Source organism: Austrofundulus limnaeus, unplaced genomic scaffold, assembly GCF_001266775.1.
Source record: "Austrofundulus limnaeus strain Quisiro unplaced genomic scaffold, Austrofundulus_limnaeus-1.0 Scaffold90, whole genome shotgun sequence".
NCBI classification, from domain to species: domain Eukaryota; kingdom Metazoa; phylum Chordata; class Actinopteri; order Cyprinodontiformes; family Rivulidae; genus Austrofundulus; species Austrofundulus limnaeus.
In genome coordinates, this window is record NW_013952492.1 from 979,960 (window position 1) to 992,078 (window position 12,119).

Here is a 12,119-nt window from a genome sequence, read left to right on the forward strand (position 1 = left end):
TTTATGTGCTGCAGAACAGGAACCTGCTGTAAAACAGCCATTATGCTGAGTCAGGCTTGATTTTTAATAATCTTTTCCTGTTAAATCAAATCAAATCAATTAGCTGTAAATTAATGTGGGTGACGTCTCATTATTTAATTTTCATCCCATAGTTCTTCTTGTCATTCTGGTGTCAATACCACAGATATCATCAAAAGTCAAACAGCAAGATTTGTTCCCCCTTTATTGCTTTCAGGTTAGTATCAAAAGACACATGATAATACGAAGTGAGAAGTTTCTCTTTACAACAATGTTTTGGTTTGTTTCAGGCTGTTATGGTGTCCCTTCAAGGTTTTCTGAACAGCATGGTCTATGCCTGGAAACGGCCCAACTTCACAGATGCTGTTCTCGGGGAAAACACACCCCTGTTAAGATACAACCAGATAGCCTTCTTCGATGAATCTCTAAGAAGCTGATGCTGTGAGGGCCATTGTTGTGCGGCAACACCCTGCCCTGGCTTCATGAAGTCAAACTGCACGCAACCATGACTTCATGGCAGCGAAAACTGGAACACAAACTGGACTAAGCAAGACAGATCACATAAAAAAGAAAACACAAACACTTTTAAAATAAGAAATCATGTATTATTTAATTGTGGTTACTGTAGTTTTTTTTATTAGAAACAGCAATTGGAACTTTTTTGTGGGAAATGTGTGGTACTTATTCTTATTGTACAGTTTTCTTAAAAAAATGTTAGATATCAAAGATCACTGACTGTGTCCTGAGATACTTGATGTATCCTGCCAATGATTTTGCTCAGCTGTTTGCAATTTCAGATTTATTCTTTTGAATCAGCAAAAGCTTTGCTCAGTCATATTGGCTTCATGTGCAACTGTCCTTCTTCCTCTCTCTCTTTGGTCAAATAAAAGTTATGTAAATCCTGTCACGACTGCAGTCTTTACGCTCGAATTTGTTTCATTTAGGGTGCACGTGTCGCCATTTACTGCTTAAAGGGTTCAGTAGGTATAGGTGCACCGAGGAATGCTGAGTTGTTACACAGAAGAGGAACATGCTATCTGCTCTGTCATATTTGTGTGCAACCACAAACGTAAGCATATCTCACAAAAACGAATCGTGTGTGTTCAGTGCAGCTGAGGTCACACATAAAGCATGCTTGCTATGTTGACAAAGAACACGTCACGCAGGACGTAAATGCATCAGTAAACTGGTTAGACCATAATTGAAAATAGCAAGATGGCATATCATTGCTGTTCCGTGAATCAATCTACAAATCTAAAATTATATAAAGTCTATTTTTAACAGTTCTTCTGCAACATCTAAATCTATTAATGTAAGTTATTTATATACCATAAATATGTATTTAAGCTTTCCCAAGCTCCAGCAAATTAAGAAAATGTGTAGAATTATGAGAACAGAGTGAAACCATTGTGTAACGGTGAAATAGAAACTGATCCAGAACAAACACACAAGAAATTTAGGCCATAGGTTTTCATAGCTTTTATTAAAATAAGAACCCATTCTTCTGGTGACTGGGCTGTTATCTCATAGGAAAACCCACTTATGTGCTTCACTGATGTCAAAATGTGATATATATCTGGCCCACATGTAGTTTTAGTCAAAGGGGAAATGTATTGTAAACTTGTTATAAAGTCACCTGAGCAGTCAACATTTAACCAAGATGGGCAACTCAGTTGGATGTATTTTAAGCCATTTTTATTCCAGTGTCTTGTACCAGTTTAAATAAAGCTTCAGCAGGCTTGTTTGTGACAAACATTGGTTTTACTGCACCTCCCATTTAACCCATAAAATTTTATACAAGAGAGACGAGTTTTGTTCCTTTGACTAATCTAAACCTTGTGACGGCCATAATGTTTTAGTTTTGACGTGGAGTTTTCTGCATCTGTTATTTTCACTTTGCGTAAACAGGTTGGCTTCCATCAAGTGCCAAAGGTAATGACTGATTTAATAGTTCTGCTGTGATGTGGGGGAATTTGCAGGTGGTTTTTGTTCCAATACAAATAAATCTAAGAAAGTTTCTGAGTAATCTGCTTTAATCTTTGACAGAAAATTTTTGCTCTATTCAGCTCTTCCAAGACAGCATCCTCATAGCAAAATGTGGCATTAAGTGGTCTCTACAAAAAAAAAAAAAGTTAGATTTTTTTAATTTGTCTCTTACCAATAAACTGAAATAATTTTTTTAGTAACAGTAACACAGTATAAGCTCAGCTGAGCACTTATACTGTTAGGGCATTTTGTGGATGTAAAAGCTTTGCAGACTTTATTTCATACACCCACTGACCTAAATTTCTGTTTACTTCAAGCCATCTTTTGTCTAATGAGTCACCGACACTCTGCCCCTTCCTACAAACTGGAAAAACATCCAAAGTCTGAGTATGAAACGTGTCTCATAAATCAAGTTTCTATAACCCAAACAGAGGCAACCCAAGGCATTTCAAAAGAACAAAGCTTGATTCATTACAATGCACTGTTTTTACCCCCCGCGTGGTATATTTTCTTTCTATCAGTCATGTTAGTAAAGACAGAAATCCTTTTTTTTATTGAATTGCTTATAGGCATATCAAACCAAAAGTTAAAATATTGCTGCATGACATAAACAGCAACCAAACACTGGCACTAAAAAAATGCCTGTGAATGTGTTCGTCTGCTAGCGTGCATAGTTGCTCTAACACTTATCTGCCCAGTGAGTTTGTTGAATATGATAAATGAACCGAACAAACTTGGATTAGCTGATGAATCGACGGGGCATTCTGAATGTGGCCTGTCGGCGCTGCATCTCCAGGGCAACGAGAGTCATATGGGTGAATTTAGTGTTGCATGTTCTGTAGAGAAAACTGGGACAATTCTCCCACTATCACGCAATCAGGAAAGAACAAGATAATAAGGACATTCTGCATGTTCAAAAGCACCAGGATAACGTGCAATCTGGAGTTTGTTATATTTTTATTACAATAACTTATGCAACAAAGTCTGCTGATTTTCTCCTAGTTGTCGTCAGCCGTGACAGTGTTTTATAAAGGCAAACTTGACTACTGATTGTAAAACATCAACTTATGAAAATAAAGTTCATGGGGGAAATTCCAGATGGCACACCCGTTAAAAAACCCATGCCACCAAACTCCTTCCTTCTAGAAACTGTTCCAAATCAAGCGTGACATGAGACATCATGCCCCATTTTATCCTTTTTTCTTAACAGGTACATTAATGAATCAAAACTGAGGTAATTTTTTCCCCAAAGAAATCACACTTAAAAAATTAAACACAAATTCATAATTAATAAATCTGTTTGCTTCATATTAAAATATATTTACCTAAAAATGACAAATGTGTTGTCACATTTATGCTTTTATCACAAATGTGATAACAGCTTCCCTGCAGCTGTTTTAGAGTCGGAGCAGATTTGGCAGTTCTCAAAGTTATGCCCTTTAACAAAACACTGTGTTTTCCAACCTTACTGGATAAAAGGCAAATAAAAAAGTGGTAAATGACAGTGAGTTTTTATTTCTTCCACTTTTAGGAATGTTAGCACAGTTCAGAGCTCGAGCTGCTGCAGTTTTTACCGTGCCAACTCCCACAGCTCCTTTCAAAAGTCCATGGACAAAGTTCTCCGCTGAGCCATCTCGTATTTGCCTCTTTGGTGTCCCACTCGTCGCACGTACAGATCATAACGCCCCTCTTCCCTCTCCTCCTTCTGTTCCATAACTCGATCTTGCCGCCACAGCATCCGATCCCCCGGGTGGCTCTGCATTCGGCTTTGCTTCACACTGGGCCAGCTCTTCTTCCGCAAACTGCTGTTAAAGTCTCTAAAAGGAGGTACGGTGGTTTGGCAGTCCCCTCGGAATGGGGGCAGCTCTATAGATCCTTTGCCCAAGATGTATCCACTGTGACCAGCTTTGATGGAGTTGATGGAGGCCTGAGAGCCACAGTGGTGTTCATGCACGCAGCGCGAACCTGACGACAGTCTCCTGAGAGCCTGCATGGACAGGAGTTCATCCGACAGCTCCCTGAGGTTCCCAGATATATCCTAAACATTTTAAAAGAATATATTTTCTGTTCAATAGCATTTTGAAGAGAAAGCAAAAGATTCTCAAGTATGAAAGTAATTACAGGAACCTTGTCTCTGCGATTGAAGAGCTCGTAGTGCTGGGAATCAAACACCTTCTGCAGGTCAGCACGCCGAAACAGCTTGTTCTTACGTATCACCACCTTTAGACGCAGTACAAAAATGATTTAAACATCGATATATGGCATGAATTTCCTGCTATCAACTCATACTAATTACCTTTTTACGTGGCTGTTTGACTTGCACCATAATGGAGAAAATGAAGAGTAGCAGGACCACGCCCGTGGACACACAGAATATTGTTGCCTGAGTCTTTGTGATTTGGAGAAAAGCAGCTCTGGGTTTTGTGTCTAAAATAAAAATTTGAAAAAGACATCAATGTAAAACACCAGTTTCTGACTTGTCGATGCATTTTTCAAGATAAAGCTAAATTTTGAGAATAATATGACAAAAAATATCTATGGTAATAATGATTCTTACTTTTGCAAATTCAAATAAAACATTTGATAAAATTCTCATATTTTTCCATAAACACTTAACATAATTACATGTAAAGGTATCCCTAATTAGTTGCAACCGTAGACTTTATTTGATAAACATTTATTTTAACTGTCAAATAAACACTGTAAAAATACTGTGGGCTGTTTAGTTCTGTATATTTTTAAATTTTTATTTTAACATGGGTGGAGCCATTATATTTACACACAAAGCATTCTGGGTAAATGATGATGTGGATAGGTCCTCGGTGCGAGGCTGCTAGTGAGCTATATCCACCCTGAAGGTTAATCTTGGACAATATCTGATGATCGACTCTTTTACATGAAACCAGAGAGCGTTGACAGAGAGGAGAAGGTAGAAATGACAGCCTGTAACTGATAATGTGGATGGAGGACAACAGAGCTGCTTCATGGAAGAAGAACCTCAGCTTAGCCTGTTAGTCTTCGCGCTAGCGCCAATGCTATATTGCCTTATATGTATTAACTCAGTGCTAGTGCGACAAACAAGCTAAACTGAGGTCCTCCATCCATATTTTCAGTTGCAGACTGAGTCATTTTTGCGTTCCCCTCTCAGTCATGTGGATGGAGGACCTCAGTGACGAGAGGAGAATGTGTAGCACTGAGCTATAATATATGGTGATAGCGTCAGGGCTAATGCTAAAGCTAACAGGCTAAGCTGGGTTTCTTCTTCCATGAAGCAGCTCTGTTGTCCTCCATCTATATTTTCAGTTACAGGCTGAGTCATTTCTACCTTCTCCTCTCTGTCAACGCTCTCTGGTTTCATTTAAAGAGTCAATCGTCAGATATTGTCCAAGATTAACCTTCAGAGTGGATAGAGCTCACTAGCAGCCTCGCACCGAGGACCTATCCACGTCATCATTTACYCAGAATGCTTTGCGTGTAMATAAAATGGCCCCGTCTGTGTAATATGTTTTTAAACTTTTAATTTAAAAATTATAAAAACTCAACAGCCTACATTATTTTTACAGTCTTCATTTTAAAGTTAAAATATATGTTTATTAAATAAAGTCTTATGTTACAACTAATCGTGGATCCCTTTTAAAGAAATTCAGATTGACACACTAGACGCACACAATACTGCACAGCACAACACAAGTCATCATAACACAGAAAGTCAGATCAACAAAGAATGTTTCCGCCAGTGTTTTAGCAGACCTGGGGTACCTTGGCAGTTGCTTTCATCCCAAGGGAAGACACAGTTTTGTATGCCATTGCACACCAGAGAATTGTTGATGCACATGTTGCTGTGGCAAAAGAACGCGCTGCCTATACAGGGTGCTAAAACACAAACACAGTGTACTGTATGGCAGGTATGCAGACAAGTATGTACTGTAGGTAAAGCAATCAAAGCCACGAGCTGTAAGTCCTATGAGTGTCCATTTCAACTTTTATGAAATAGATATCATAATGTAACTCTAATGCAATAATGAATAGCAGCCATTTGAATGTGCTATTAAAAAATCATGAGTAAACCCACCACTAAACCTCAATAAACTTCTCAGAGTTGCAGAAGAGACTGAACGAAAAATAGAAAGTAGTTGGTGTGATAAAACTCACGGTCGGTGAAAATAGTGTACAGCATCCGGAAACGGCTGAGACGGCTTGTCTCATCGGCCCACATCCTCACTACTCCAAAACCGGTGTCCAGCATGATATCATTAGCAACTGTACTACAAAACTTGGCCTGAAAGAAACCACACACCATTTTGTTGTTTTTTTTTTCGGACATCTGTATGTGTGGTCTCATTGAGGTCAGGGTCTCTAGGTCAGCTGCTTTATGTGTTAATGATATCAAATAGAAATACTTTTGAGAAATAGAAAAAGATAAATTATGTTGTAGACAAGCTACGCTAACGAAATGAGCTACGCAGTGGCCTAAAGTTTGAGAAGACAAATAGTTCTAACATATTTTTGGACAGCTAATTACCTTCAGGTCCTCAATGGCACTACTGCCATCATAAACAGCCACAAAGTTCTTCTTACATTCATTAGAGTGTTCCATCTGGTATTCTAAGAACTTCAGGTAAATCTGGAATAAGAAAGACAAAGCCTTGTATAATCTATGACATCTGTTGGGCATTTTGTTCCATGTCAATCACGTTGTTTATTCCTAAACTTGATTTTGCAGGTTCCTAACTTCTGCCACTACTTGCTCCTTTTCTATATATTATGCAATATTATATATTTGACAAAATCAGCTTGTGAACGCCTAACACAGACAGTGTAGGAAATACCATGAGCTAATTAACAAACAACTTGAATGTGTTGCATGCCATACTCTGTTCCTTGCTGGAGCCTTTATAGTCCAAATGCAGTCCACTGCCTGGTCTGGTTTCACTTTGTGATCCTCTTCAACCTGACCTGAGCGGATCAGGCCGTCAAGGCCCGCCAGCTCAAACTGACAATCTGAACCACAAACACCCACAAAATGTGACAGGCAAAAATAGATAACTGGTTTAAACACTAATATTTTGTTTTAAAGTACATTGGAAAAATGCATACTGTTAAAACAGATATGGCTACTCTACCTGGTATGGGGTTCATAAGTCCTCCCACATGTAGATGAAACTCAGGGTCTTTGAGGGAAAATCACAAAAATAAATACATAAGATGGTCAGAGTGCAGGTACTGTACTTTACAAGCAAGAAGGGTTTGTACCAAAACATTATTTAAAATCTTGTACCCGGTTGGTACAGAGAGCATGTTACTCTAAATAGGGCTGAAGTTAAACCACCTTTGTGCATTTCAATTACCTGCTGTAAATTTGTACTGGACCTGGAAGCCTTTACCCTCCAGCTCTTCGTCGCTGAAGAACCGGATCCACATAAAACGACCACTGGAATAAATGACCCCAGGACTGGTTGTGCCACAGAAACGGTTGATGAGCGGTGAGAAGCTAAAGGGACCGTCTCGCACCTCGATGTTGTCAAAACGACAATCAAACGATGCTTCGATGTGAAAGAGCTTGTTGAAGAGCAGCTCCACTCTCTGGCGAGGCAGGGCTGTGGACAGAGCAGCACTTTGTCATTTCCTGTGCCACAGATCTATAGTTCAAACATGACATAAAATGGACAATAAAAAAAGTTGTCTGGCTGAATGTTTATAATGATGGAAAAAAGAAATCGGTTTCTACACAAAGTAGCTTTATAATAATCCCGATTTCACATATGTGTATCTGTTTTGCATGTTTATGGTGTGTTGAGATACATGGCCTAAAGGTAATACTGTAAAAATCACAACATTGCATCTTTATGTATCTCACGCTCAGTAGTGTGATCTCAATGTGCTGCCACAGATTTGTTGGTCATGTTGAAAACTTCTTTAGCTTTAATGTAGGAACTTTGAAACGCTGCACATAACACTCATGTTACATAGCCATGACATAACTATGCTGTTGCACAAGGCCTTGCAATGCTACCTAAATGCACTGTCTGCACTGGTATAATGACATACTGTACTTGTAGCTTTTTTATGAGCTTTACTCTAGGCCTTGTCCTTCTTTTCTATCTCATGAGAGGCATATGCCTTTGGGTAACAATGCCCTGGTACTTACCTGGTATGTACTGAATAAATATTGGTACATACCAGGTAAGTACAGGGTAATAAGCTGCTTCATTTTACATCTCAGTCCCCTTGAGTACCAAGTGTATATCAGGCTGCTTTTGGTATTGCTAGCTTCTTTTGTGTTCTTAGCAGATATACCATGTAAATTTTCCTGGTCCTTCAGGGCTGCTATCCTGCAGGTTTTCCTTGTTTTCTTGCTTCAACGCACCTGCTTCAGGGATTGAATTACATCTTCATGTTCTACAGAAAACTGTTAATCATCCGTTCATTCATTCATATAAGGGGTGTTGGAGCAGAGAAACATCTAAAACATACAGGATCGTGGTCCTCAAAGACCAGGATAGGATGTAATTAGAACAAAACTTGGGGTGTCATGTGGTTGCTGCTTTGTCCATATTGTGCTGCTGGAGTAAATGTGGCTTTTTAAGAATATCTGCATGGTGTTTTTCTAGTTAATGTTGTAGATTTGGTTTGGGATTTCATCAAAGATTCAATTCAAATCAATCAATTCAATAATACTTTATTAATCCGTAAGGGAAGTTAAATGTGACTCATATAATCCTGGTTTCTTTAAATGAGTTGAAAAGAAGACAAACTGTCAGACTGAGATCTACCAGAGTATGGAGCAACAGTAAGAAAACCCAAAACATTGTGTGCGAGGCCATGACTAAACACTGACAGAAGACTGTAATAGGCCAGAACCACAGACACATAAACAAACTTTGACAAAATGTTGGTGACCGCTGTAAAAATGCTGCAGCAATGTCATCAGTCTTATTTAGAAAACAACAAGACGATTACATCATTGTAATGAAACATGCACCATGTTTGTATTGTACCAGAATCAACAAAAACATCTCCCTCAATTCAGTTTCAACATCTACATAAAAAGTAGTACACATATTGAACGTTTTTTACTAAGTGAAAACATCGGACTATTGATTGGTTACCTTCCAGCACGTAAAGGCAGTCCTTGTTTGGCGGGTACATGTTTGGGTAGTTTGGAGAGCTGAAGCTTCCACCGTCTAGTTTTCGAACCCAAGTCCCACAGTGACGAGCCCTTCGTGGATGCTCAGGTGCTTTACCGTCTTTAGTTCCAGCACCTCCATCTACACATGGCAACAAAGACCAATAAAACAAAACGTCTTTTGTGACTCGTATTGAAGACGAGGAATCTTTGATAGCTTGGCTAAAAAAGCATACCTACTCACATAAAAACCTTTAATGAAACAGAAATGCATAAAGGTTGAGGTGGTTGTTTTAACAAAGGAGATAAAAAACAACCCAGAATGAATTACCTTTAATCTTCTGTGCAAGAGAAAATCCCTCCTCGGTGAATAGGAGGAGTATCCAGACTGTATGAGAAGCCATCAGTAAACGACACCACAGCGAGTGGGGGGGGGGGGGCACAATCAAGGAATAAGAGAAAAGATAGAAAGAGCTTAGCAGGATTTGTTTGCTCAAGTTCAACGTCTCGGTGAATTCAGCGGAATGCCTGAACGTACAGAAGAGGTCAGATGTCAGGAGTTCAGAGTCAGTGAGAGTGAGCCATCTGTGCACTCCCTTTCTGATTTTTCACACCCAAAAGGTAGAAATTAGCAAGCAAAACTTCAATTATATTCTTCTCTGATGCTGTGAACGTATAGTAGTTATAAAAGTTAATACATCGCATGGAAAATAAATGCATTGTAAATAAACAAGCTAGGCTGACAAATCCCAATTTTTACCTACGTGAATGTTGCTCTGAAAGTTTCCTGACACTAAAAAGAAGTATTAATTGATTTGTTCGTGCTTTCTTTAAACCTTGTGCACGTTTAAAAAGCTTCATTTTATGCCATCTTATGCTAGTTGCTAAAATTACCACCTAAATTGCAATAAAAATGATGTTTAATGACTCAGACAGATCAATTTCAGCATTAGATTAATAAAATAAGAAATGTTAGCATTTTGTTCTGTGTGCATTTAAACTACAAGGCACAAGCTACATTTTAGTTTAGGGTTAAATCTCCACAGTGACACTTCCACAGACACAATATTGAGAGTAAAGAGGAGGGACTGAAGCAGCAGCAGCAGGATAAATCCTCCTTCTCTCAAGACTCCTTACAAGCCGATACAAAAAAAGAGAGAGAAAACACAAACCCAGCTGAGAAAAAGTCTGTTTTGCAGATTTCTTTTTCTTTTAAATGCAGCATTTACAGCATGTAAGCAGAAACAATTGTAGAAGCACTATGAGTTGCGTACAAGTTGGACAAGAAACTCATTAAAAAACTTGGAAGATATTAAATCTCCTGTCAGAACAAAGTTTCTCTCAGATCAAAGATAACGGCTGATCTCACTCACCTGCATGCATCCTTCCTGCTGCCCGTTGTTTTCTTTTCTACCAGCTGCGTGTCCCACACATTCCCCTTCTGTGCTTCAGATTAGCGCATGTTAACGTTACTGACTCCAGCTTTCACATTTCCATCCTAATCTCTCTGGTTAAACAGAGAGAGGGGCTCCCGGCGCAAAAAACAAAAACAAAACAGGTCTGATGAATTTTGGAATCATAATCGTTTTTCCCCCTAACAAAACAGTTTTTTTAGTGCAAACTGCTCACACAAGAATGAGCCTCTTCCTCTCTAATAAACTGATGATCCGCCTGCAGCTGCTGGAGATTTGAAGATTGAGCTTGGAAGAGGGAAACGAAGGATTGCGCATGTGCACCCTATCCTCCTAGAGGAGTCAAGAGCTGACAACACACTCACTGTGTGACATAGTGAAGAATTACACTGGGAATCCCACATTCATTTTTTTAATTAGCTGATTCAGAGTGATGCACACTCAGTCCATCTGAAGAGATTTCACTGGTAATAAACCTGTTGTGTGATTTTATGCAGAAAGCAGGTTCATTTTCCGACCTTGTTTTTCCATCATTCACTACCTAAGGTCCAAAAAAACGTAGATCGAGCTTCCAAATTAATATTAACACATATAATTGGACTGATGATGTTGATGTGTTGTGTCCATGAAAGCTAGATTTTCAAGCAGAATGGCAAATAAATATTACTTAGCTTCTGCCTATCAGAAACGTCATTAAATGCAGACATGTGTACCTTGGCAACATGTTTTTATTAACTGTTATTTATCCAGTCATATCCCACTGAGATCACAGATCTCTTTTTCGAGGAAGGCCTGGGCCTGAAGGCAACCTATTGTACATGTTTTGAAGGGTGGGGGAAACCGGTGTACCCAGAGAAAACCCACGCAAGCATGAGGAGAACATGCAAACTCTGCACAGAAAGACCCCAGGTCCAAACGGATCAAACCCAGAACCTTTTTGTTGCGAGGCATCGTGCTGTTTTTGCCTATTATGATAATATGTGCTGGCAAGGTTTTCTATCAAATCAAAACAATGGTTGTCAATAGCAAACAGAGTTTCATTGAGGTGCTGACCTAAATATCACTGTTAACATGGTCACCACATTCAGCTTCACCGGCTACCTGTCTGTTCAGTTGTCCCAAACAATATGGCTGCTCCCTCCGACCATGGACAGTCATGAGATACCGCTTCTAGTTAATACACCTCATTGGCTGAGCCATTGTGTCTTTGAAGACCAAACATAGTGAGTGTCAGGCCCTGTCCCAATACCCGCACTCCCACCCTCGTTCCGCCCGTGCGCACTTCAAATACGCGTTCATGTTGAAGGGTTTGAGTGCGTAACGTTTCCCTCATTCTCCACATCCGCCCTTTGCCCCACCCATTTTAGGTACTATTTTCACCCTTCCGTGAAGTCTGTATTTATACGGACTTCAATGAAGTGTATTACCCACAATTCATTGCTGCCAAAACAGCGACCCGTTTTTTTTTTACGTAAATAAACCTTTATTGAACATTCTAACATGGTACAAAAAATAACAATGCTGCCAGGGGGAATGAAGAACTATAAATGAAAAACGAGGAAATAAATATATATAAA

At 39.2% G+C, this 12,119-nt stretch overlaps 2 protein-coding genes across 4 annotated transcripts in view; one reads left to right on the forward strand and one right to left on the reverse strand.

The window, feature by feature from the left end:
• The window catches only part of si:dkey-30c15.2 (uncharacterized), a 5,324-nt gene extending 4,396 nt beyond the window's left edge, over positions 1-928 (forward strand). The window contains exons 11-12 of the mRNA XM_014012327.1: positions 153-235; positions 309-928. Of these exons, the coding sequence (XP_013867781.1) occupies positions 153-235; positions 309-455 (230 nt within the window). The 3' untranslated portion in view covers positions 456-928. The remainder of the gene's footprint in view (positions 1-152; positions 236-308) is intronic.
• A 2,016-nt stretch (positions 929-2,944) lies between these two features.
• Positions 2,945-10,972, reverse strand: neto2b (neuropilin (NRP) and tolloid (TLL)-like 2b). Of its 3 annotated transcripts, none has more exons than XM_014012329.1 (12): positions 10,504-10,972; positions 9,462-9,518; positions 9,114-9,272; positions 7,353-7,601; positions 7,128-7,175; positions 6,878-7,005; positions 6,527-6,628; positions 6,157-6,283; positions 5,764-5,877; positions 4,301-4,431; positions 4,132-4,224; positions 2,945-4,042 (listed from the first exon to the last, which is right to left on the reverse strand). In XM_014012329.1, exons 1-12 carry the CDS (start codon positions 10,511-10,513, stop codon positions 3,602-3,604), a joined length of 1,659 nt encoding a protein of 552 aa, XP_013867783.1. In that variant the 5' UTR covers positions 10,514-10,972; the 3' UTR covers positions 2,945-3,601. The 3 variants fall into 3 exon arrangements, with proteins under 3 accessions (XP_013867783.1, XP_013867782.1, XP_013867784.1); XM_014012328.1 differs by having other exon boundaries at positions 5,755-5,877; XM_014012330.1 differs by lacking the exons at positions 9,114-9,272; positions 9,462-9,518; positions 10,504-10,972 and adding an exon at positions 8,302-8,361 and having other exon boundaries at positions 5,755-5,877.
• Between the last annotated feature and the right edge of the window lie 1,147 nt (positions 10,973-12,119).